At 37.4% G+C, this 27602-nt stretch overlaps 1 protein-coding gene across 2 annotated transcripts in view; it reads left to right on the top strand.

Annotated features, from left to right (window-relative positions):
• The window catches only part of NBAS (NBAS subunit of NRZ tethering complex), a 381587-nt gene that overhangs the window by 85480 nt on the left and 268505 nt on the right, over window positions 1–27602 (top strand). For both annotated transcript variants that reach the window (XM_017526040.2, XM_017526057.2), the window contains 8 exons: window positions 2269–2462; window positions 3879–4136; window positions 4847–4972; window positions 8690–8841; window positions 9461–9601; window positions 9854–9932; window positions 15172–15276; window positions 15621–15757. In XM_017526040.2, the coding sequence (XP_017381529.1) occupies window positions 2269–2462; window positions 3879–4136; window positions 4847–4972; window positions 8690–8841; window positions 9461–9601; window positions 9854–9932; window positions 15172–15276; window positions 15621–15757 (1192 nt within the window). The remainder of the gene's footprint in view (window positions 1–2268; window positions 2463–3878; window positions 4137–4846; window positions 4973–8689; window positions 8842–9460; window positions 9602–9853; window positions 9933–15171; window positions 15277–15620; window positions 15758–27602) is intronic.

Here is a 27602-nt window from a genome sequence, read left to right as displayed (position 1 = left end):
CCAATTTTCTGATGGTCAGGCTTTCCGAAAAGCTAAGTCAGAGCCTAGGGTATGCAGGATGGCTCTCCCGCCAGGAGCCAGCATTGAAATGGTGCACTGAATTCAACGCTTAGAAGCATGCTCCTTTTCAGATGCCCTTGGGTGAGATTGCAGAAAAGATTAATCAAAGAAGAAACACTGAGTAAAGTTATCTCTGCAGGTGGGAGGTAATTAGGGTTAGGTTGATGGGGCTTTCTTTGTCTTTGCATACATTTCCACGTTTACAAAAAAAATTTCTTTTTTACAATAAGCATATATTGCTTTTATAAATAGAAGAAAATAAAGATTTACATTTAAATAAAAATAATAATTGTTATTTGATTGCTAGATTAAAATAGAGATATTTTAAAATCCTGTAGGGGTTACTTTGAGTTTTTTTTTTACTTTCAGTTTTTGACTATGTGTTATTTTTCTTTAGGTGAAATTCTCGAAGTTAAATCCATGAATTTTTAAGTATATTCTGTAAAATCAGTGATAGTTACAAGGTTCAGACTCTGTATTACAGTATGCTTTTAGGCTGGGCACGGTGGCTCATGCCTGTATTGTAATCCCAGCACTTTGGGAGGCTGAGGCTGGTGGATCACTTGAGGTCAGGAGTTAAAGACCAGCCTGGCCAACCTGGTGAAACCCCGTCTCTACTAAAAATAGAAAAATTAGCCAGGTATGGTGGCACACACCTATAATCCCAGCTACTCAGGAGGCTGAGGCAGGAGAATTTCTTGAACCCAGGAAGTGCAGGTTGCAGTGAGCTGTGCTGCACTCCAGCCTGGGCAACAGAGTGAGACTTCCTCTAAAAAAAAAAAAGTATATAACTCTTTCTATCTATCTATATCTATATCTATATCTATATCTATATCTACTTTTAGTTCACATTTAAAGAAGATTAAAAATATTGATTAATATTATGCATCAGGCTCCATGCGTTGAATTATCTGCTGCTTTAAATAATCATCCAAAATCTTCATCCAGACATATTTTTGAGGAAAAGTAATACTTTGTCAAAGCAGAAGTTAGAATTGATTTTAGTGATTTGCTCCTCTTTCTTCCTACTTTACACTTAGTAATAAGCTCCAGGAACTCTGGTTTTCACATTTTCTTGAAATTCCTTATTTACATGGATTGCCTTAGGCTTACATGGGAAAAAAGTGTTGTTACGCTTTTGATTTTCGTTAAAATGATAAGTTAGTCTCATGGTGCTGAACTCCATATTTAAAAATCTCTCTCTTCTTAGTCTAATGTTTAAATATTTTTTAAAATTTATGGTTTACTTTTACGCCATATCATATGTTTTATACAACAGGTGATATTAAAAAATGTACAGTTAAATTGTAATACATATGGCATTGCCCTTTGAATACCTTAGTTTGGTGAACCATAATTTCTTTTCTTTCTTTCTTTTTTTTTTTTTTTGATGGAGTCTTGCTCTGTCACCCAGGGTGGAATGCAGTGGCACAATCTGGGCTCACTGCAACCTCCACCTCTTAGGCTCAAGTGATTCTCCTGCCTCAGCCTCCCTAGTAGCTGGAACTACAGGCGTGTACCACCACACCTGGCTAATTTTTGTATTTTTTAGTAGAGATGGGGCTTCACCATATTTGTCAGGCTGGTCTTGAACTCCTGACCTTGTGATCCACCCGTCTCGGCCTCCCAAAGTGCTGGGATTATAGGCCTGAGCCACCACACCTGGTCCATAATTCATTTTCATCTCTAAAGATTCTTTGCTAGCCATGAATGTTTTTTCCTCTCTGATTAGTTACAAGTTTAAGAGGAAATCAGCACAGAAATTATTACATAGCTTATATTTTTCTAAAGGGTATATTTCTCTCAGTGTCGGAAAGTGATATATGTACATTTTTTAAAAACATGACATGACCTTCATATATGCACACGTGGTACCCACCTGCCTTTCACCTTATGTTGAAAGTAGTGACACATCTCTCTCCTGAGTATATTCTTGAGATGAAAGATCTTAGTTTATTTACTGTTTTATCCTTAGAGCTTTAGACCTAGACTGACAAATTGTTGGCACTCAGGTGTTCATTAAGTGAATTACCATTTTATACCTCATAGAGTAAAATTTTGAGGATGACTTACGTTTTCTTTTTTTTTTTTTTTCTTATTATTTAACATAACTTTAGGGCCCAAATAATGTAGGTAAATTTGGTTTTAAAATTGAATTTAAACCACATTAACAGATGCATTTGTGTTGATTTATTTTTCCCTTCTTAGATAAAGAGTCCTTTTACCCACTGATAGATGTCAATTGGTGGGCAGACAGTGCAGTGACTTTAGCTCGATGTTCTGGTGCTTTAACTGTTTCATCAGTGAAAACTTTGAAGAATTTACTGGGAAAATCCTGTGAGTGGTTTGAACCATCACCTCAAGTCACTGCTACCCATGATGGGGGATTTTTAAGTTTGGAGGTAAGGCTTTTTCCCTTTTGTGTGAGAATAGTCATCTGTTTAACCAAAACTTCAATATCTGATTTTTATTTTAATTGTCTCATTATCTTGTCTTTAAAAACAAAAATCCATGATTGGAATCAGGTAATGGTTGCAGTATTAAATCCATTTTTTAGTGAAAAAAAATTTGCAATTTAAGAGAATGAAGAAAATTTGTAGTTATTTCGCTCTCTATTAAGTATTTCTTCCTCACTGAAATGATAGATTCCCCCACCCCTGCTGTGGATTAGTCATTTTAAAATGTAGAATGGTATCACTACCTAAGAAAATTGCTCTTTAACCCATTTCCAAAAGCATGGCTACTTAAAATTTTTGATTATTTTAGTAAGGAAAACTTGTTTGTCATGACAGAAGACTTGAAAATAGAGGCTAGTTCTTTAAAGTTACCTTTTGCTCATTTAAAAATTTTATTTTAAGTCTTTCAGGGGTAAGAACCTTTAATAGCTTCTACTTCAGAAATGCAGATTGACACAATTTTTACTCTGAAGTTTGTTACTGAGTCTAAAGATGTGCCTTAAAGAAAATTATGGCTTAAAATCTAAGCCAGCTCTGCTAAGTCTGAAATGAAAGTTATCAACTGCCAGGCTTTCAGACTCAGAACTTAGCAAAACTGTTGGACATTTTTATAAGGGGGCGAGGAGCTATTCTTGGTAAAGCAAATATAAGTACCTTTATGTTGATTCTCTAAAGAGACAAAAGAAAAAATCATCTGAGTTTTTCACAGCAAGTACAGAAACACCAGAAGTAAAAGAAATGAACATTGTCAACTTCCTTATTGCGCTAAGATTAGTATCAGGTACATAAGTACAAGACCATATTAATGACCTGTTATTAAAACAGGCCTTAGGCTGGGTGCAGTGGCTCACATCTGTAATCCCTGCACTTAGGGAGGCTGAGGCAGGTGGATCACTTGAGGTCAGGAGTTTGTGACCAGCCTGGCCAACATGGTGAAACTCTGTCTCTACTAAAAGTACAAAAATTGGCTGAGTGTGGTGGTGCCTTCCTGCAATCCCAGCTACTCCGGAGGATGAGGCAGGAGAATCATTTGAATCCGGGAAGCAAAGGTTGTAGTGAGCTGAGATTGTGCCACTACACTTCAGCCTGGGCAACAGAGAGAGACTCCATCTTAAAGAAAAAAAAAAAAAATAGGCTTAATATAGGATATCTGGAGCTGATAACATATTGTGCGTATTTCTGGAACCGATGTATATAATGCTTGCTGTAAGTTTCCTTTGAGTTCCGTTGTTAAGCTTGATCACGTAGGTGATTTAATGACTCAAACCCAGAGTAGACTTAGAAATATTTTTTCTTTCATTAATTCTAAAAAGTGGTTTTTAGTTCCTTACTATTAATTTCAAATCTCCTTTTTCAATTTAGTGTGAGATTAAACTTGCCCCCAAACGATCTCGTTTGGAGACTAGGGCTGGAGAAGAAGATGAAGGAGAAGAGGATTCTGATTCTGATCACGAAATATCTGCCAAGGCTCGCTACTTTGATTACATAAAACAGGGCCTTTACTTAGTCACTGAAATGGAACGCTTTGCACCACCACGGAAACGCCCACGAACCATTACTAAAATCTACCGCCTTGTGAGTTTGCGCTCCACCACACCGGAGGAGCTTTATCAGAGGAAGGTGAGAGAGGAGCGTATTGCTATCCAAGTTTGAAGCCATCAAGCTTTTCTTTTATTGAGAAAAAGCTAATTTTTTAATAAAGGAGAAAATTTCAAGAGGGATGTTGGATCATTGATATTTTAAAAATACCAGTCTTATAAAGCTTTTTAAAATAATGCTAATCTTTGTACCCAAGTAATCAAAATCCAAACCATGGATAAAAGTTGAATTCACTTAAACTGATTATCCACTTTGTGGCTAATCAGGTTTCTTTGCTACCCTTCATGTGGCCTTCAGCTCTCCCTTTATCTGTGTTTAAATCAGTGTCTACAGAGGGTGAAGGAAGAAATGCAGTCTTGCTTTCTAGTCAGGGGCTTGTTTGGGTCAAGGTGACCAAGACTGTGTGTTTACATTGTGCTGTTCTTGCGATGTCATGGAAGGAGCTCTGGACTAGAAGTCGAGTTGTTCCGTGGTTGTCTTGGTTTTGCCATTGTTTTATTCTGAAACCAGAGCTTGGCACCTTTTTGTCTCTCATCTTTCTGTTAAAGTGCTGAAAGAAACGTGATCTTTCTACTCCTCAAAATGTCTGTGAGCTTCTGGTGCCACAGTGCACAGGAATTAATAACATGCTGGATAGGTCCAAGGAATTATCATCATGCATTGTATCTTCATCGGGATCCTGTGGATAATTCAGTAATGTAACTTTCCTGTCTTCATGTTTGTATCTGAAGATTGAAAGTGAGGAGTACGAGGATGCCTTGGCCTTGGCTCATACCTACGGCCTGGATACTGACCTAGTATATCAGAGGCAGTGGAGGAAGTCAGCGGTCAACATTGCTTCAATTCAGAATTATTTGGTATGTGTAAATATTTTGGTAATGTGGTAAAAATGTTTATTCATGTAGTATCTTTCGTTTATAGGGCTTCATTTTGGAGTACTTTATGTTGCTGACTTTTCTATGATACAACTGATGAAGTACATTTTTCTCAACTGGAAAAATGGTCTTTTTGTTAGATTTTATTGCCCCTGCAACTGGACTTTGATGCTGAAGACATGGAACAAATATTCACTGATAAACCAGCCGACTACTTGGTCTAGGCCTGACCTTCTCTTTCCTGTACCAAAGTCACTTCTCTTTACCTGCATTAGTCGGGAGCTAGTCACGTGCCAGAAACCACGCAGTCATTTAAACAGGGAAACTTTCAATATGGAGAATTATTTTCTGTAACCAGAGATGAACTATAAAGGATGTAAAGAGAACTCTAAGAAATACCCTCGGGCTGAAGGGACATATCCATGGAGGGAATGAACTTGGAAGGGAGGCCTCCCTCCTAGGCTGGGATTCAGACCCATCGAACAAGCAGTGGTTGCAGCATATAGGATGGAAGAGAAGTTCTCTAGGTTGCGTTGAGCCAGGGCTGGTCCACTGTTGCCAAGGTTGGTAGTCAGGGATATCTGGGATGGATAGGAAAGCTGGATGCCTGCTGCTGGGGGGCCAGTGAGTTGAGGTTGGGGGTCAGAAGACCCCAGGGACTAGCAAGCAGGAAACCTCTGCCAGCATGCATGGGACTCAAGGTTGGTAAATAATTAAGGAATCATGGCCAAGACTGGCAAGAAAAAACTCTCTACTCCTATAGGCGTCCTTACTGTAGCTTCCAGTCTGGGAAGCTTCCCTGTCAGGTGCCTGAGAGATTCATTAGTAAAGAATCTGCCCACAAGAGTACCACTGAAACTCAGTGGGAGGTTGTCTACAGTGAGAGGAAGGGGGGAAATAAGTGCCACTTGATATCCTCCACGTGCCTTGTTGGTGGCTAAGCCATAGGAGCAAGAAGAAAAGAACCACAGCACATCAGGACTGGAAACCAGAGCCTCTTTGCAGTGCCTCTCCAGCGCCCAGAGCTTAGTGTCGTGTTAACTGCAAATGAGAAATGCTATCACAGAGCTGGCTTTGAGGGGAAATTTGGAGCTGAGAGGCAACAAATAGATAACATATATGAAAATTGCCAAACATACCTTTTTAAAACTTAGATTTCAAAATTGGATACTTCCTGTTAACCTGCCTCCCATAGTTAAGGTTGATATGCAGCCTTGTCTCAATTAGATTTAGCTGCTGCAACAAAAATATCAGACTGTGGTGTCAACAGCAGAAATTTATTTCTCACAGTTCTAGAGGCTGGGAAGTGTAAAATCAAGGTGTTGGCCAGTTTCATTCCTGGTGAGGACTCCCTGGGTTGCAGATGGATTTCTTTCTTGCTGTGTTCTTACATGGCAGAGAGCAGAGAGAGAGGATGCAGGCTCTCTCCTGCCTCTTCTTAGAGGACACCAGTCCTGTCATGGGGGCTCCACTCTCTTGACTATTGCTTTCTAAAGATCTCATTTTCAAACATCATCACTCTTGCGATTAGTTTTCAACATATGAATTTTAGGGGACACATTGATTTCATAGCAGGCTATATATTTTAACGTTTGGCATCTTTGTGAGAAAGTTGGACTCATGGCATACTTTAAAAAGGTTGGGACTTCTGATCTTGCATGTAGAAGGGAAAATACCTTTGCATTGTGGAAGACTGTAGGGAACACTGGGAAAATTTCATGATAATTACTTCCCTAAAAGTTTTGCACATTAGTAATTAAAAGTAAGAATATAACATGAAAAAGTTTTATGGAAGAAGATGATTAATCAGCCAAGCAGGATGATAAACTTAACATTAATACAAGTAAGTATCAGAGGTGAAAGAGCATGAGAGGTAATGAAGTGAAGAGAGAAGACAAAGCTGCTTGCATTTTCTTTAGAAAATCAAAACACTGATCCTGTATTATTTTTGTTTCTTGTTTTATGATCTAAGACAATGAGCTCATGAGTTCATGTATATCTTTTTCTGGGATACAGTAAAGGACAGTCTTTGTCTCTGAAAGAGTTGAGGAGTGTTAGGAGAGACAAAGCAAGTACTTTTTTGGGGAGGGCAGTATTTAGTTAAATAGGCAGTTAAGAGCAAGAGCACTGTGCGAGGGACTGTGAAGGGGTACAGGAGAGGCATAAATGTGGCTTTTGCTGATAGGGAGCTTCTGCTTTTTTTTTTTTTTTTTTTTTTTTTTTGAGATGGAGTTTCACTCTTTTTGCCCAGGCCGGAGTTCAATGGTGCGATCTCGGCTCACTGCAACCTCCGCCTCCCTGGTTCAAATGCTTCTCCCACCTCAGCCTCCCGAGTAGCTGGGACTACAGGCATGCGACACCACACCCAGCTAAATTTTGTATTTTTAGTAGAGACGGAGTTTTACCGTGTTAAATATAACTGAGCATATAAGTAGATTTCAGATAAAACTCTAGGAACCCTGTGAAGGTAGTGATTATTATAGATCTTGTAGTGATGGAATGCTTTATATAGTGAAGAGTTTTGGAGCAGGGATTTGAAAAGATTTAAAGTAGACGTTGAGTGAGAAGGGAGGAAGACATTCTTAATAGGACAAATGGTATGAACAAATTAAAAGACGTTGAGCATGATATATGAGGCCAGTGACTAAATCTGTTTTATTCACTGCTGTATTTCCATGCTTAGTTCAGTGCCTGGTATGCAGTAGGTGCCCAGTAAGCATTTTGTGGATAAATGAGCTCTGTATGTCAACCAGTTTGCTAGCACTGATATTTGACAATAGTGAACATTGGGAAATATAAGAAAAAAGATATATTGATTGAGTTCAGGAGGGTGTGGAAAGCTTGTGATGACTTAGGCGTTTATCTGCTGTTGTGGATTTTTGACTGTGGGGCCATAGAGGAAGATGGTGTAGAAGAGGATTGGAGTGGAAGGAATGTAGAAGAACCTGCTCAGGGCAAGAGACTCCTACAGTGTCCTAGATTTTTAAGTTGATGATTTTGACTGCTATGGAGTCTGCAGCTATGGAAAAGGGAAAGTGAATTAAGAGACACTTGAAGAAAGAACTGATGTGATGCAATATATAAAGGGTCCTAGGATATGAATCAAATCTTAATTTAAATTTGTAACCATAATAGCTCCTTGTACAAAGAGGGCAAGTCAGGGATTTTGAATGGAGTTGGAGGAAGCAGCTGGGAGGGAGGGAAAGGACTTTGATCCTTTCAAAAAACAGCGTATCATGACTTTTATGATTAAGTTATCATTCACACCCTGAGATACATCTCATAGTCAAGTAAATACAGAACTTTGATGCTTCATGAGTTTTGTTTAAAAGTTAACCATACTTGTTAATTATGACAGGATATATCTTGCTTTTCTACCTTGTTGTCTACTCTATCATACAGCCACAATATAAACCAAAGGCAATCATAAAAGTCAGAAGAGAGTCCTGAGCTTTTTGCTTCTGTGTAGCTCATTAGAGGTAGAAAACAACCAGGTAAACTCACACTGAGTGCATGCAGTTGTAATCACCATTAGGGAATTGGCTGCTTTTCTGTTGAGTTCCTCTAGCAACTCCCTGTGGCCAAGGTCCTAAATAACTGTAATATATCAGGTGTAGCTTTATGATTCTGAAGGCAGTTATAATGTGTTGTAAGATGTCATGGATTCTTTAATTCCTCTGTTTCTTCCTTTATATCCAGAGTAAAATAAAGAAGCGATCCTGGGTTCTCCACGAGTGTTTGGAAAGAGTTCCTGAAAATCTGGATGCTGTGAAAGAACTGCTTCAGTATGGATTAAAAGGCACAGACCTGGAGGCTCTGTTAGCAGTAGGGAAGGGGGCAGATGATGGCAGGTTGGTTATAGAAAAATGTGGTCTCAAAGTAAAGGTGACTTTGTGAAAACTTTTGTACTAAGACATTGGACTGGGTAAACTTTTCTTTATTCTAGTTATTCTGTACTGAAGCAGTTGCCTTCGATCAATACTTTCTTATCTGAAGTCACTGCTCATCAAGCATTTGGAACTTTTCAAAAAATATAAATTTGAGAGTATATCTGAGAAATAAATAATTAAAATGAGACTGACGTTTCTTACCATTTTAAGACCATAAGTAGAAGCGATTCAAATGGCAAACTCTGTGGACATTTTCTGCATAGGCTGCTTTACGTGGAGTGAATGTAACCCCACATATCTTCCTAGTTTTCATTTTCTTGATTTTTAAATTTCTATTTGTGGTAATTACTGATGACTTTCGCCCATCTGTGGATATAATGGATGATCCCTTTGTTTACAATGGCAAAAGTTTTTTTCAAATACTTCTGTTTTTGTGGAAATCAATAATTAAATCAGTTAAAATAGGAGAAAACTTTTCACAACATGACATTTTTAAAAAAGAAAGAAAGAAAAAAATAAAAAAAACTAAATAAAAAATATAAAAATGATGAAAATATGTTTGTTTTTTTTAAACCTGCAGATTTACATTACCTGGTGAAACAGACATTGACAGTATCCCCTATGAAGAGCTTTCAGCACCTGTTGAAGAGCCTGCCAAGAATAAAAAGGAAAAGGAATTCAAGAAGAGACAAGAACTACTTAAATTAGTGAACTTTTCAAAGTAAATGATTTGTTAGTGTTTGTTCGATAGTTTCTTTAAAATAGTCATTTCAGTGTGTTCCTTATTAGTAGTAATTAGTCGAAATTATTTTAGCAACTTAAATCAAATGTGCTTACTATTTTCTTACCCTTGTACTTTTCTGAACTGTTTCATGAGTTTTGGGCTCAATGGAATAGTAAGCATTTTCACTATAACTCCTAAAGAAATAATTCTGTGTAAATATAAGTGGCCTAATATAGTTATTCAAAACAGGTTGACACTGGAACAAAAGGAACTTTGTCGTTGTAGACGGAAATTATTAACCTACTTAGATCGACTTGCAACATATGAGGTAAGGGATAGTTTTAATCAAACCAATTATGTTCATTTGATTTGTCATTGTAAGTGCTATGGCTGCCCTAATGTCTGATATTCTTGGTCTTTAGAACTATTCTTCCGGGAAAAATTAATTTCTTACACAAGCATGTTCTCTTATGTACTAGTTTTGGTAAAAATTGGAGATTGTGAAAGCCAGAAGTTGTTTTGTTAGACTAGGGAATAGAAGTGCCTTAGCCATTTCAGTGCATTTGTGTTTTCTAGATTTATCGTCTTTTTCATTTACTTTTATATTTTGATTTTAAGATAATGGCACGTTAACTCTTTTCCATACCAGATTTCAGTGTACACTAGGTTTTAATAATCCTAAAGTGAATATTTCTTACACATTTTATTTTAATGTTTTTTTTTTGAGATAGAATCTCACTCTGTTGCCCAGGCTGGAGTGCAGTGGTGCAATCTCAGCTCCCTGCAATCTCTGCCTCCGGGGTTCAAGCAATTCTCGTCCCTTAGCCTCCTGAGTAGCTGGAACTACAGGCATGTGCCACAACTTCCGGCTAATTTTTGTATTTTTGTAGAGACAGGGTTTTGCCATGTTGCCTAGTCTGGTCTTAAACTCCTGGACTCATGCAGTCCACCTGCCTTGGCCTCCCAAAGTGCTAAGATTACAGTGTGAGCCACTACGCCCTGCCTATTTTAATTATTTGTTAGTGGGTTGATTTAGTTGATTGACCTTTGTTCCGAATTAGGGCTGAAGTTAGATATTTGAGCTTAAAAACAGTATACTTTATATTTGGGTCTTCAGGGACACAAATATAGATGTGCCCAGGATGGGCATTTCAGTAACACTCTGTAGGTTTTTTAGATATTGTTAAAAGTGTAAATGTAAGTGAGCCACCTTTTAGTAAATATACATAGGTTCGATTGCTTTTTCATATGACTCTTGTAGCTGACGTTCTCCAGATTTGAAGATAAGTTTTTCATTGTTAAAGTTCACCTTCCCTTGGAGGTTACTTTCTTAGTGTGTGTTCTGCCTCCCTTTTGCGTGTATGCCTCTCGGCTCTTGGCACTGGCACACAGTAGGCACTCTGTGTCACATGTAATAATGTGATGCTCCTCCCAAGAACTTTTGACCATGCAGGCAAATCCAAAAACTTTGATTCCCCCACTCTGCTAATATAATTGCAATGTTTTCAAACAAAATACTGAAAGAGGACTGTGGTTATTAAAAAACATTGGTTTTTGGGAGGCTGAGGCAGGCAGGTCACGAGGTCAGGAGTTCAAGACCAGCCTGGTCAAGATGGTGAAACCCTGTCTCTACTAAAAATACAAAAAGTATCTGGGCATGGTGGCAGGCACCTGTAATCCCAGCTAATTGGGAGGCTGAGGCAGAGAATCACTTGGACCTGGGAGGCGGAGTGTGAAAGAGAGTGAAAACCATCAAAAAAACAAAAACCTGGGTGACAGAGGAGACTCCATCTCAAAAAAAAAAAAAAAAAAAATTGGTAATGACTGTATCATTACCATTTATCATTGCAAACAAGTTACAAAATATTCTTAATAGTTTTATTTATAGATATAATTAGTTTGGCTGTTGGATGATCACATTACTTTAAAGCATGTCATGTTGATATACCTGAGGTCTGTGATATTTTGAGGTAATATATTTAAACCAGTCGAGGTAATATATTTCAATATTGCAGAAGTCTGTACAGATAACAGTTTATTATTTTTCTTAGCCTTAGTTTCTCTAATGATACATTATTTTAAAAAGTACCTAAAATGTTCAGTGTGACTATTCAGTTAATATTTTTCATTAGTTTTTAGTTTTTTAATTGCTGTTCCCTATATGACAGTAGTAAGCACATTTATTATTATATTGTAATAGTAACATTTAAAGTATTTGTTGAGTTTACTTTTTTTAGGGAATTCAGTGAAGTTCTTGAAAAGTAGGTGAATTTGATGAATTTCACTGTTAAAACTTAGTAATGAAAATATTCAGATATAAGAGCTAACTATTAGTAGTAGAGATAGGCATTGCATTTTAATCACAAGACATGGCTTATTTTATTAATACTGTGATAAATGAATTCATTTAAATTTGACATGAGTGCCTCCTAAATGCAAGATACTGCTAGAGGTGGAGAGATGAACTGGGAATGGTCTTCATGGAGCTCACATTGTATAGGCATTAAATGCTGATGAGAAAGGTATGGAAACTGATGAGGGAACATAACGAAGAAAAGTGTTAAATTCTTCCTGGGAATTTCTGAGAAGACTCCACAGAGGAAGTAATATCTCAGCTAGCCTTTCATAAAAGGAAGGCAGATTTCAGGGGCTAGGGAGTACTATAAGGAGAACATTAGAATGATGTCTTGATTGCTGCTGTGTCTTGAGCTCTGAATGGCCCCTGGCTCATTGAAGAGTTCAGTAAATATTTGTTGCAAGAATCAATAGGTAAGAGAATACCCTTAAAAAATGCCAACACTTTTTTTTGAGGACTTAACTATTTGTCAGTCATTGTCTCGTGAGATAGGTACTATCATCTTCTCAATTTTATGGGTATGAAAACTGAGGCTTAGAGAAGGTAAGTAATTTGTCTAAATAAATAGGAACCAAGGACTTGTAACCAGGTCTCTCTGTGAGTAGCCCATGCTGATAATCAGTGAGCCATGAAAGGCCCAGTGGCATGAAGACAAGTGTCATTCTCTTCAGTAAGTAAACTAGTCAGGGTAGCTTGAACACAGGATGGGGAGCGTGAGGGGTGGCACAGAACAAAGGTGGGAAGTGTGGTTAGAGTAGTTTGTGGTCATGTTTGGAAAGGTCTCCTGCCATGTAAATAGTTGAATTTTTGTCAGAGGTTGGGAATTAGCAAAGAACAAAAAGTAGAAGAGAGGAGACCATGGCTGTGGGCAGATCTTTCAAGTTTTACTGTGAAGAGGGGCAGAGAAGATGGTGATATCTAGAATAGAAGGAAGAGGTATTGTTTTTATATTAATGGGAATGGACTAGTAGAGGGGTGAGGAAGAATTTATGGAACAGTGGAAAGAGGAGATACTTTCATGATTATGGAAGTGGAGAAGCAATGGGATCCAGAGCAAGGGTGGGATTTTGAGGCTTTTTAGGAGCAGAGAGATATGTGTCTTTCTGCTGTAACTGGAAGGAAAGAAAATCTTATTATAGATGCAGGTAGGTTTGTAGTTTTGGTGGGTTAGAAAAATGAGAGATTTCTCATCTGAGAGTGTCAAAAAAAAAAAAAAAAGCAAGGTTTTCAGCCGAGAATCCAAGAATAGGGCTGAGGAATAGGGTGTTGGAAGTCTGGAAAGAATGAGAGTTGTGGAAAAGTTCTTAACAGAGACTAGGAAATAAAAGCTCCTAGTGGTAGCATTGAGGAATAGCACTAATTATCTATTTGAATTTTGTTTTCTTGAGTTTATCAATCTTTTAGCTTTTTATTACAAAAACTTTCAGTCATTCGTAGAAGTGTAGAGAAGAGTATATGTGCCCATTGTGATGAGCCCCGTGTGCCCATTGCTCAGCACTATTTTCAGCATTCACCAGTTGTGTGTCTTTTGTTTTCCACTTTTCTACTCTTGCTTTCTCTTTTTCACTAGATATTTTAAAGCACAGCCCATATATCTTATCATTTCACCCATAAATATTTAGGCATGTATGTATAAGAAGGACTTAAAAAATATAACCACAATAATATAATTATATAACAAAATTAATAGTAATTTCCTAATAAGATCTGATACTAACTTCATCTTCAGATTTTCCTGATGCCTTTTTTTGTTTGTTTTGTTTTGTTTTGCCTTTGGTTCATTTGAATGAGGATCCAAGCAAGCTTGAGGCCTTGAAATTAAAATGGGAACTGTCAGCGTGGTTTTGTAACATGTTTTCAGTGACTTCATAGCTTGTGCTCAGGGGTCATAGCTAGTTTTGACTGGTTGGGGATGATCTGCTGGATGAATGTGATAACGGGAAAGAGGCCAGGGATTAAGAAGCCCTTTTCCAGCCATGGACCAGGCACTTTAAGCTGATTAGAAGGAGTGAGAGACTTTGAGGGGAAATGGAAAGTGAACAGACAAGTAGAGTCAGTGGATTGGATGCCTCCGTGAGATTGAGGAATAGTTGAAATGCCACTTAGTATGTGAGTCAGTAGATTAGGAGTGGTGGTCACAGAGTTGGGGAATACATTGAGATGTTTCATACAGTCTCTTTTGATGGTGTTAGGTCCAGGGTTTGGTGACAGGATGTGTAACTGAGATGAAATAAAGGAAATAATTGTCATGCCTGAGGAGTCAAGGAACTGAGAACTTTTTTTGTGAAACAGGGTCTTGCTCTGCTGCTCTGGCTGTAGTGTATTGGCACAATGATAGCTTACTGTTCTCTTGACTTTCTGGGCTCAAGTTGTCCTCTCATCTCAGTCTCCCAAGCAGCTGGTGTTACAGGTACATGGTTCCATGGCTGGCTAATTTTTTTTTTTTTTTTTTTTTTTTGAGGAGGTGAGTTCTTACCATGTTGCCCAAGCTGTTCTCAAACTCTTGGGTTCAAGCAATCCTTCCACTTCAGCCTGCCAAAGTGTTGGGATTACAGGCATGAGTACCTGGCTAGAACATTTGTGAAATACTTTTCTACTTTTGGTTTAAGAGTTTGCATTAAATTCTTTTTCCTTTTACTTCTCTGACTGTTCCTCCATCTACTTTTTAGATACAGATTCCCTTTTCCTTGTTCATCCTTTAAATAATGTTATTCCTCAAGGCTCTTTCATACTCATTCTATTTAATCTCCCTTTGAATAGTACTCATCTCTGTATTAGTAACTCTATGCCATATATCTCTAACTCACTTCTTAGTCCAGAACTCCTGACTGTGTATTCACCTGCTCATTGTGGAGCTCCTTTTAGACATGCTGTAGTTGCCAGCTTAACCCATCTACAAGTGAACTTTTCAACTCTCCATCTTCCCTCTCTCCCTCCCTCACCTCCTCCACATCTCCTCCTTCTTCTCTTTCCTATCTCAGTAAATTAATTCAGTCAACAAATATTTATTGGCTATTTATAAATGTGGACAAAAGAATAATGACAGCGGTATGCTAGGAATCTGGGATTCAGTATTAAACATGGCGGACATGAGCCCTAAGTCATACATTGTAGTGGGGAGACCTGCACTTGGAATTCCATGGCTTATTCTCTTTTGTCTCTTGTCACCCATATTTAAAAGCCTTTTCATTAAATCACTGTTTCTCCTCAGGAAATCCTTGGAGTACCTCATGCATCCGAACACAGATATGATGCTGAATTCTTTAAGAAATTCAGAAATCAAAATATTGTTCTCTCAGCAAGAACTTATGCTCAGGTAATTTGCTTTTTGTAAACAAAATAATTATGGTTATTAACACTAAATCTTTGAGCTGTGCAGTTAATGTTATTGTGTGCATATATTACATTTTCTTTTTTGTTGTAATATTAATAAATGTAGAGAAAATTTTAATTTAATATCCATCATTCTGAGTTTTAAAGATAATTTTCATAGCCATAGATTGAGAAACATGATACAGGCTAGGAAAAAACAGGGTTATTTCAAAGTGCTTCGTATCAGAACTGCATGAAAAAGTTAAAAGTTTTCCAATGTTGTCATATCAGGTGACTCCTTTATTTCTTAGGTTTACATCAGAAACTTACTCCTTGCCTTTTATACAGGAAAGTAATGTACAAGCCCTAGAAATTCTGTTTACTTACCATGGTTCCGACCTGCTTCCTCATCGCCTTGCAATTCTCTCCAACTTTCCAGAGACCACTTCTCCACATGAATATTCTGTTTTGCTGCCCGAAGCTTGGTATGTGACTATGTTAATGGAATTTTGCCTTCTTTTTATATAATGATAATTTTTTTGTCATGCTGAACACCTTAAAATTAAAAAAAAATTTTAATGTAACATATTTAAACTTTTCTCTGTTAAAAAATAAAGTTATTGTAAATGACCTGGAAGCCAAAATGTTTCTAGCATAACAGGATTACCTTAACTTAATAAGTACAAATTTTTTCTTTTTTTGAAACCCTCTTGATATTACTTCAGTGTATTCAGTATGTACTGTTTTCTGGTTAAGAACAGTTTTTAAGATAATGTATGTCTGAGTTAGTTGTATCTTTTAGAAGTTGAAGTGTGTTTTTGACAGCATTAGGTGGTAAGTGTGGAGACCCAGGAATATTGCATCCTTCTTTGCTCAGCCACCCTTTCTTCATAGGAAATTCCACAGGCACAAAGGCAATGAGAAATCAAAATATTGCATTACCGCTAGACTAATGCTCCTACTCTCAATTCAAGGTGATTTGATAATTGGGTTGCAGTATGTGATATACTGTCAAAGCCTGTGCGGAACCATTAAGTCCCTGTATTACCACCTGCTAGTCTTCCAGAGGCCAGAACATCTGTTCTTGAGAATAAAGGAGAGGGAATACATTTGTCTCACTGCATAGCTCAAGAACTGGTAGGCCGTTTGCCCCAGGCCTGAATGGCACCTGGGAGAAAAGAGGAGGCAGAGCATACCTTGTTAGGTCAGTTACCCAATAGAGGCAAAAGACAAAAGAGTAAGATGACACATCCATTTGTATGAACTTTTACCTACAGTGAGCTAGCCCACTAATAAATGTGGCTCAGTGATTAACTGCATGATTTATCTTTTCTACATTTGAGTTACTGATCTTTAAAATGGGTTGACAGCCCCTGTCTTGCTTACTCACTTTGCATCTCATATCTGCTTGTTAACTGTAGGACACTGTAAGGTGTTAATTCTGACTGAAACCATTTTTACTAATTTCAGCTACTGGAAACTTACAATGCCAAGAGATGTTACTCAACTTGGGGATCATTTGGCTTTCTCATTCCTCCCTTGCTTTCTCCACTCAATATCCAGTTCTACACATGGGTATTAATGATGATGGTCTACGTGTATAGAGTAATTACTATGTATTTGGCACTTATTTCTTCTGGTCTTCAAATTATTTTTGTATTATCCCATTTTTACAGAAAGCTGAGATTTACAGAGATTTAGTAGCATGACGAAATCTATATATGTGTAGCTAGAATCTGAACCTATGTTTACTTAAAGTTGCAGGTCAGTAAGTACTAAGAATATATTATAAACTTCTTATTTTACATTAGTGTTAGTCTTCAAAAAGTTACTCTTTGTTCTGATAAAACTGAAGAAAAAGAAAAAGCTCAGGATACTTTTATTTTCAAATAAGTTTAGATTGGTATGGTGAGTGATAATATCAATGAAATTTTATAAATATATTTTATGCATGTTTTCAGAATATGATTATATTTATTGTTCTCTGTCTCTTTGCAAAATGAATCTAATTTGAATGGAAATGACCTTTCCTACTGTAAATTGTTAGTATAAAAAAGGGCTACTGTTTCTTAACGTTTTTTTTTAAAGGCGGTTTCTCCTTAGATTTGGATACATTTGTCTAGGCCATCCCACCCTGAAGGGGCCAGATCTCCTCAGATTTGGATGCATTTATTGTCAGTGTATTCTGATGATTGCTTAGATAAGCATTTGATTTTAACCTGAAATTTGAAGGTTAGTTTGCAAAATAGTTGCACAATACCCAGTGGTGCACTATCTTTGAATGCTCTGTGGTTCTTTATGGGGCCTGCCACAAGAACTGATTTAAATCGTAATCATTAATTTAGTTATACCCTATTGCAGGAGAGTGTACTTGAAAGAGTATAATGTTATTTTGAATCATTGTTTTGGAATATATTGTTTAGACAAACTTTGAAGAGACTCTGATTTCTTATGAGTTCTTAAATTATGCTCATTTTTAAACACATTCAGAAAAAATAGTTTTTTTTTTAGATTAACCTTTGTTCTCAAGAAAGTCTTTCACACTATTTTTTTTCTGTAGTTGTAAATAGTGAGAATAAATAATAGGTTACAATAACGTCTCTGTCCTTTCATAATTTAGTTTTGTGTTAGACTGTTTGTGTTGGCACAAAGAAATACCTGAGACTGGGTAATTTATAAAGAATAAAAGTTTAATTGGCTCACAGTTGGGCAGGCTGTACAAGAAGCATAGTGCTGGCATCTGCTTCTGGTGAGGGCCTCAGGAAGTTTACAGTCATGGTGGAAGGGGAAGGGGGAGCAGGCACTCTCACATGGCTAGAGGGAAGCAAGAGAGAGAAGGGGGAGGTCCCAGACTCTTAAACAGCCGGAACTAACTGAGTGAGAACTCACTAATCACCAGGGGATGGTGCTGAACCACGAATGAGGGATCTGCCCTCATGATCCAGTCACCTCCCACCAAACCCCACCTCCAGCATTGAGAATCACATTTCAATGTGAGATTTGGAGGGAACAAGCTTTGAAACCATATCGTGGTTACTGCAAAGCAAAACCACAGTTGTGCTTCCAGCATAACCTCTTCTATGAGGATTTCTGTAAGTTACTCGCTTCCCTATACTGTCATAATTCTTTCTTGTTTTCATAGTGTAACACTTTCTACATTGTTTTAGTCATATTTACTTCTGCCTTTCTTTCTCATTTCCTTCTTTCATAAATATCAGACTAACTCTTAAAGACAGAGACCATCTCTTCCTTATGTTTGGATCCAAGTTCGGGTGGTGCTTGTATAGTGAGTATACTGAAAATGTTTGCTGGCTGCATAAATTGGGTCCTCTTGTGCCATTTAAAAACGAGATTATGCAGTATCCTGCCCAGAATGCAGCTGGACTTTCACTTGTTAAGCTGGGAAAAGCCCAGGCTTGTGTTTACCCAGGCTCCTGAAGGTTCAACTGCTGTTTGAACCCATCGTTAAGGATGGAACACTTTTATTCTAATTGAAGGTTTACCCTAAATGACAAGTAGAGCAAGAAGATACACTTACAGAAAATATTTCCGGCTGGGCACGGTGGCTAATGCCTGTAATCCCAGCACTTTGGGAGGCCGAGGTGGGTGGATCACTTGAGGTCGGGAGTTTGAGACCAGACTGACCAACATGGAGAAACCCTATCTCTACTAAAATTACAAAATTAGCTGTGCATGGTGGCGTATGTGTGTAATCTCAGCTAATGAGATTACACAGCCTCTCAGGAGGCTGAGGCAGGTGAATCACTTGAACTCAGAAGGCAGAGGTTGCAGTGAGCAGGGATCGCGCCATTGCACTCCAGCATGGGCAACAAGAGCGAAACTCCGTCTCAAAAAAAAAAAAAAAGAAATTCTTTCCTCTGTGAGGATTCTTTGAATACTTGGTGTTCATTTTCAAATCACATGGAAGCAGTAGTTCAGATGAGCAGTGTCCTATTTATTCGCAACTGAGTGCTTTCCCCAGTTTCCACTCACCGTTTGCCAGGCACTTCAGACATGCCTGGAGCTGTGGGAGGGATTGAGGATGAGTAAAGCACAGCTCCTTTTCAGCAGGAGTGATCAGGGATGCTTCACAAACCAGTAGCACTTCCTGTTACAGCATCATGCTTTCAAACTGAAGAAGAAAGAAGAGTTACACATATCCTAAATAAGTAATTGCAGCTCATTCTGCCTTTTTCCCCTCCTCAGTAGCAATGCTGAAAACTAATCAAATGACCTTGACATTCCTGACTGCCTTGGAAGGCTGTTAACTGTGCATGTGTGTGCCTTATATTTCTATGAGAGTATGCATTGCTCAGTGGCTCAGCCTGTTTCATTCTGCTCTTTTCTTTGACTCTTCCACTTATATTTTGCGAGTAATAATGACTTTTTAATAATCTGTTGAATTGATTTCAAGTCAATTAGTGACTTGAATTGAAACAAGTCACTAGACTCTTAAGTGTATGGCTCCCCAAATGCCTGTCTCGCTGTTAGGAGGATTGCAGAGAAGCCCTGTTGTCTCCACTCCTGCCACACAGGCTTCTGGCTGTTCCTTGACCTTGCCAAGCCTGCTCCTGCCTTGGGTCTTTTAAATTTATTATGCCTTGGTGTGCCCTTCTCCCATGTCATCCTGTGACGGGGTCTCTTACTTCATTCAGAATCTCTACTCAACGTACCCCTTCAAAAAGGTCTTCCCTGACCACATTTTTCATATAAGCTTCACTTTGCCCCCCACTTATGCCCTTTTTGCCTATGCTGTTTCTCTGCATGGCACTTACTTCTAATATGTTACATGGTTATTTGTCTTCTCTATTTTATCTGATCTTCCTTGGCCATCCTATTTAAAAGTCTACTCTCATTTTAAATCTTCCTTCTCTGCTTTATTTTCTTCCTAGCATTTATTAGATAGTAATCTAATTAATTTGTGTTTTACTTGTTTATCTTATTTATTGTCTGTTTCCTCTTCTGAAATATCAGCTCCAATGGACAGAGATTTTGTGTGTTTTGTTTCTATCCTTATCTCCTGCAAGTAGAATATTGCTTGGAATGTTGTACGCATTCATTAAATACTTGTTGAATGAATAAATAAATGAATGAGTGAACGTAAAATCCATAAGGAAGGACTTTGCATCCTGCTCACAAATGTAGCTGCAGTACTAAGAACGGTGCCTAGTAAAAAGCAGTAGCTCAGGAAGTATTTTTTGAATGAATGAGTGACTTAGGAACCACAATTAGGTACATAGAAGGGTAGGTAGAACTTGAGATTTTAGAGTTCAAGTTGTATAAAATTTTGCAAAGCAATGATAAGTTATGCCAAGTTGACCTATTGCCTGCCCTGTTTTGAGACCCCCCTGGCAGAACTTTTGCCTTGGTATTTCACCAAACATTTGATTAACCAATTTCTATTCAAACAAATTTTATGATTATGAAAGCCGGGAAACTTCTAAATTATGTGCTGTTTTTGTGTTTTATATTGTCAGTCTTAAATCATCATGTGTATTTGACATTGATGAAATGTGACCAAGTTTTGTAAAGCTTTGCAATTACGTTTGCTGTTGTAGGTGATGCATCTTTTTGTAGTCACCTATTCTGAGTTCGTAACTGTTATAAAATGTTTACATTTTATATTCTGGTTGTCTGTTTTAAAGTCCAAAGGTGACATTTCTTACAATTTTTCTTAGCTTCCACAACTTGAGATTACAGAGATTTTCTGTTAAAAGAAACATTTTGGCAATGGGGCATTTTTTGGTGCCTGTAGCATATTTCAGAAAGATTATTTAGATTTTTCAGTTTTGCCCTTTTTCTATTTAAAAATATTCCAGAGTGTTGAATACGATTTGGTTAAAAAGATTGCATTTTGAACAGTTGTCTGTTGAAATAGTGTAGCATAGGAGGAAGAGCATTGACTATCTAGTTGCCTAGATTTGTGATTTTGGGTTTCTTAACTGCACTGTAGTCTTGTCACTTGTAAAATGGATATGCCCATAGCACTTACTTCATAGTGTTGTGAGAATGATTAATGAGTTAATGTATATCAACTACTAAGGACAGTGCTTGGTGCCAAGTAAGTGTTACTTTAGTGTTAGCAATTATTATTAATACAGAATCCCATGCTGAAGCTTTGGCCTTATATGCTTATGTACTTCATAGACTTATTGCTTTAAACTTCTGACTGGAATATGTATACAGAAAAGTTGCAAAGGTAATACAGGTAATTGTTACACAGTATTCACCTAGGATTTCTTTGTTTTCTTCTTACATAACCATAGCACATTTGTCAAAATTAGAAATTGGCACTGGAATAGTCTGTTCTGCTACAATGTGACACATGAATTCCTAAAAGTCACCGAATTATACATGATTATTTAGTGAAAACCACAGGGCATATGAGAAAAAGGGGATGAATGGTGTAGTACTCAAGAACTTTGCTCACTGTAACATAGCTACGAACCTAAGAAAAATTGTAGCATAGGCTGGGCTTGGTGGCTCATGCCTGTAAGCCCAGCACTTTGGGAGGCCAAGGAGGGCAGATCACCTGAGGTTAGGGGTTCAAGACCAGCATGGCCAACATGATGAAACCCCATCTCTACTAAAAATACAAAAATTAGCTGGGTGTGGTGGCACATGCCTGTGGTCCCAGCTATTCAGGAGGCTGAGGCAGGTGAATCGCTTGAACCTGGGAGGCAGAGGTTGCACTGTGTCTAGATCGCGCCATTGCACTCCAGCCTGGTGACAGAATGAGACTCTGTTTCAAAAAAAAAAAAACAAAAACACACACCCACATACACAATTGCAGCATAGTTTTACATGTATTGAATGGTTAAGAAATACTCACATGCTAAAATATGGCCCTTTACCTTGAAAACTATTTGAAAAAGCCCTTGCTTATGAAAGTGAGTGTCAGAAGAGTTGCAGTTTGTGAGTTATTGGGAAGTGAAAGGAGGGTGATCAGAAATTTGACGGAGAGTTATAACAGCTGTGGATGGGAGTTGCTCCTCACGCACTTGGTGAACTGAAGTAGCTGGTAGATGTTTGAGGAATATACGTGCACATGGAATCCAGCATGGCTTGGCTCACCAGGGCGCAGTTTTCCATGTTCACCTAATGCTTCTGAAGAATGAAATTGTGCATCAGCAAATGAGAAATTTGTGTTACACTTAAGTTGTTTCCTAATATATCAATTCACTGGAACAAATTTGCATTTTAAAATATTGTAGCAGAACTGACTGTACTGTGAGCTAACTACAGATTTATTTGGATTCAACCAGTGTTTTTTTTTTTTAATTAATATATATTTTTTATGGTTTGAGGATACAGTCCAGAATACCACATTGAATGTAGACTTCATTTATTTTTAATACCTGGAAATAAACTCCATTTTTCCATGTCTGTTCATTAAGAAATTCTTTGACAATCATGTGTTTATTGAACAGTGAGAATTGATACTCGTTTTTATTCCTAGATTATCTCCAGAATCAATAAGAAAATATTGAATTCTAGTTAGTGTATTTTGAGATACTGCAGTATTTAAAATATTTTATAGTATAAGTGGAAAAACTCTCAGTTCATGGAAACTGTTGATTCTTCTTGCCCTCTTAGAAAAGCTGTTACTAGGACGGGCACAGTGGCTCACACCTGTAATCCCAGCACTTTGAGAGGCCGAGGTGGGCACATCATGAGGTCAAGAGACCGAGACCCTCCTGGCCAACTTGGTGAAACCCTGTCTCTACTAAAAATACAAAAATTAGCTGGGCATGGTGACATGCACCTATAGTCCCAGCTGCTGGGGAGGCTAAGGCAGAAGAATCTCTTGAACCCAGGAGGCAGAGATTGCAGGGAGCCGAGATCACGCCACTGCGCTTCAGCCTGGCAACACAGCGAGACTGTGTCTTAAACAAATAAAAAGCAAAACTGTTACTATAGTAACTTGGAAGTTTGCTTGCTTGTAAATATCTAAGTTTAGTTGGATTATTTGATGATTGAAAGTTTGACTATGAAAAGCTTGCTGTAACATGCAGATGGACTGTAATTGAATGAACTACGAAAATATGTTTTCGGTGTTGCCATCTTTCTTTCTGAATTTGCTTGCAGGTATTATCTGTTGTCTTCTAATTATTCTTGACCTTTGGTTTCACAGTAATTTTGTGGCTTATCAGTAAGGCTAAACATAAAGAATGACTGAGTGAACAATTTTAGGTTACCAGTGGTTTAGATCGCATAGGATGCCAACTTAATCTTATGGCAGTATATACCTAGTCCCCATCTTCAGAAACTGCTGTTTCCTAGAGCACAGAAAGGAGTCACATGCCTTCCTGTCTTCATTTAGAACAGTGTTTGCAAAACAGTATGATAAGTCGTGTGACAACCCTGTTGGCAGCAGCATTCTTCCCTAGGAGCTCTTTGTGCTCTACGTGCTTTAACTGATGGCTTTGGTACTTTATACTCTTGCTAACCCTGGCTCATTCCTGCTTTCCTTAGGCCTTGTTCCTTTTGTGCTTCCTGCCCCACTTGATGGTGCAACAAGAAATTCAGGGTCCCCAGGAGTTTTCCCATTATCATTTTTCACTGGGGAGTGTCATAGGGTAAAGAAGTCTGTCATTCTTTTCTTCCTCCTGATGAGTCCTTGTCACTTACCCATACTGTGGAGGCCTTCTGGTGACCAATTTGGAGGGTATTTTTCTGTTTGCAGAGGTTGTAGTATCCTGTGACAATTTTTTTTTAAATAAAAGGACTAACACATATCTCCTAAAAGTGCTATGAATATAGTACATACATGCAATGATGGTTAATGACTGTTGAATGAATAAATGATTGTTATGTGAGCAGATTTAGAAAGTACAAGATAGTGTGACCATAAGTAAGATACAGCAGAAGCATTCTCTTGAAACTGCATTTGGAAAGGAAACCTGTTGTTGACTCTTGTCAGACTGTAAGCATGGAGATATTCTAGTTGTGTTCTTCTACAGTCCTATTCAGAGTGAATACATTTTTGTGCATTCACACATCACACTTTTAGCTTTATAACTTGTTGACTCTGTCCTAATGCATAGGGACCATTAGGACCTTTTGGCCATGATACACTCTAAATTTTATATTAAAAATATTAAATTGTAAAATACATGTAATGTAAAATTTACCATCTTAACTATTTTTAAGTGTACAGTTCAACATTGTTAAGTACATTCACATTGCAATGCAGCCAATCTCTAGAACTCTTTTTATCTTGCTAAACTGAAACTCTGTACCTATTAAACAATTCTCTATCCTCCCACCTAGCCCTTGGCAGCCACCGTTCTGCTTTGTATATCGATGAATCTGACTTCTCTAGGTATGCCATATAAGTGGAAATACAGTACTTGTCATTTATTGACATTTTTTTTTTTCACTTAGTGTAATGTTTTCAAGGTATGATACATTTCTGGTGAAATTAATATTAAGATTAAGTAAGATTTAGAGTTGTCGCTACCTGTGGGTCATGTTTCTGTTTATGCTGCAAAACTGTTTCTTAAATAAAGGATGCAGATAAACCCTAGTTTGAGATGGAGATTAAGTCACCATTTTGCCTGAATCCTTTTGAAGAACCTCTTCTTCATCTTTTGGTGATAAAGAGAGTATCCAACCTGGAGGGAACTTTGAATATGTCTTCTGATCCTTTATTTTACAACTCATGAATTTGAATAGGCAAACGTGGAGACTTATTGTGTTATTACAACAGCATACAACTTATGATATGAAAACAAACATCAATATTAATATTATTAAATTTTCCAGTAAAAAAATTTTGATTTAGGTCAAATTGACTTACTTTATAATTTAAATCATTAATAAGAAATTGACCTTTAAAAAGATCAGAGGATATTATTCCAGTTCTTCACAAATGAAAGGTAGATAGAAGTCTACTTTTTACTATACTGTAAGCCTTAAATTGATGATACTTTGATAATTCATTAGTTTGTGATTTTTTCCAGAAATGAAATAATTTGAACCACCTTTTTTATTGACATTAAAATGGACTCTGGGCAGCTTTCAATTTGGAATGTAAATTGGCGGGATGCAGTGGCTCATGTCTCTAATCCCAGCACTTTGGGAGGCCAAGGCAGGAGGATAGCTTGGGGCTGCGATTTGAGACTAGCTGGGCAATAGCCAAACCCTGTCTCTACAGAAAATAAAAATAATTAGTTGGGCATGGTGGCACGCTTCTTGTAGTCCCAGCTACTCGGGAGCCTGAGGCGAGATAATCACTGAGCTCTGGAGTTTAAGGTTACAGTAAGCTATGACCACAACACTGTGCTCCAGTCTGGGCAACAGAGCAAGACTCTGTCTCTAAAAAAACAATAAAGAAAGAAAAGAAGGTAAATTTTCTTTTTCTCCCAGACAGTCCCAGAATCTACAGAAACTATACCATTGGTATAGTGTCGTAGTTTTATGGCTGTTCCAGAAGGTTGTCTTCTATAAGAAGAATATTAATGTTTCTTGCAAAGCAGCTATTGGTTTTTAAATTTTAACCTTCTTTTGAGTTAAATTTATAATTAATCATGAGTATATGTAAACTCATTTAAAAATGAAAGCATCAGAAATGAACCTGATGATGAAAAAAAGAAAAATAAGACATTTCAAAATCGCTTTATATTGTTTCACTTTCATTGAAAGAACAGTTTAACGAAAATGTATGAGTCATGTAAATTTTATATTATTTCAGAAAGAATTTAGGGAATGCTCATGTTCCATAGAAAGGAATTATATTTGATTCAGTAAATAGATATGATGTGAATCAGATGTGGCACCTGTCTGCAGAAAAATGTGTAATCTAGTGGGGAAGATCTGACAGGTTAGATATGGATACAACTAACTTAAACTGTGTTAGATGAGGAGCGTAGATAGGTTTAGAGACGGGAGAGATGCATCTTTCTGTTGCATAGGAGGCAAATCAGGAAAGCCTTTTTGGAAAAGATAAGATTTGGATCTAGGCCTTGAAAGTTGAGCTTGTTTTTGATGTTGGGAAATTTGAGTAGGAAAGAGGAGTCTGAATGTATATTTAATCCAAAGTTTTTCACTTACTGAGTCTTTGTCTATATCATATTGCTTATTCACAGAGTATAAAACATATTCCCAATTAATTTGTTAGGTGAAAATTAATTAGTGTAGCATATCCAGTAAACAAAGATAAATCTCTTTTTATTTATTCTTTTGTATAGCCTAGTCCTGTTATTTCTTTTTTCACTCCCTGAAATTTAAAAGTAAGTAATTTTCATTTGGTATTCTAGTTCTACCCTAATTTTGTTGTGGTAATAAAATATCACCTAAACTGTAGGCTAGATGATGAAATATTTATGGAAAGATTAGGGCATTGCATTTACTTTTTTGATTCTCCAGGGAAACCTAAAGGTGTTTCGAATTTTCCCTTTAACATTGAAAACCTGATTAGTTACCTAATCAAAATTCAGTTTCCATATGTGCAGTTTATTTCTGAGCTGCTGTGAGGAAAGAACAATAAAGTGGCTTTGTATTTCAGGCGTGGAGTAGGTATTTGGCCTTCTAAGGTGACTGTCCGCAGAGAGGAGTACACAGTGTACTTAACAGAGTGGGATACGCTAGCAGCTTCTGAATGGACTGACCTTGTGTTTGTATCAGCTAAGAAAGGCCTAACAGCCTCCGTTGGCTGGGAATAGGGTCAGGATCCGGTGGTAGGGGTAATTGGTTTGCATGTCTCCTGGCACTATTGGCACTTTAGATCTTGATAGAATGAGTTTTTATCTTCCTATTTAAAGAAAAAAAAAATGGGTTTAGGGTTAGTTCTCTGTTCCTTTGCAACAGAAACCTTCATTTCTTTAGGACTTCCCAGAGTACAAGACACGCAACAAATACCAATGTCAACATACTTCCAAGGCCCAAAAAAGCTACCCTGAAATACTGACTTCCACCTCCTTAATCAGATAATTAATTAATCTATTTCCTCTTTAATTCAATAAACATCTCATGATTGAGTATGGATCATTTGCTTTGAAGTTAACAAACCAATTTTATGTTTCACATATAGTTCACACAGCACGTTCACAAGATAAGCAGAAATGGATTATTTTGCCATTAGGGCAAAAAACTTGAGAGGCATTAGTGAAAGTGGTTCTGTTTTAGGGAATTATTTTAATAATTTTAATTGCATTATTGTTTTAGTGTGACTATAACTATTTTCCAGTGTTTTTAATGTAACAGTATAATTTAGTTCCCATTTTTATTTGAAATTAAGAAACCTTTGAGTCTTTTTTTTTTTTAGCTAACGTGTCCTAAAAAGAAAGATGCTGTTGCTAGGTGTAGATACCAAATGATACCCTTTTC

This window comes from Cebus imitator, unplaced genomic scaffold, assembly GCF_001604975.1.
Source record: "Cebus imitator isolate Cc_AM_T3 unplaced genomic scaffold, Cebus_imitator-1.0 Scaffold1, whole genome shotgun sequence".
NCBI classification, from domain to species: Eukaryota; Metazoa; Chordata; class Mammalia; order Primates; family Cebidae; genus Cebus; species Cebus imitator.
Note: the sequence above shows the minus strand (reverse complement) of the source record. Positions and strands in the feature narration are given on the sequence as shown.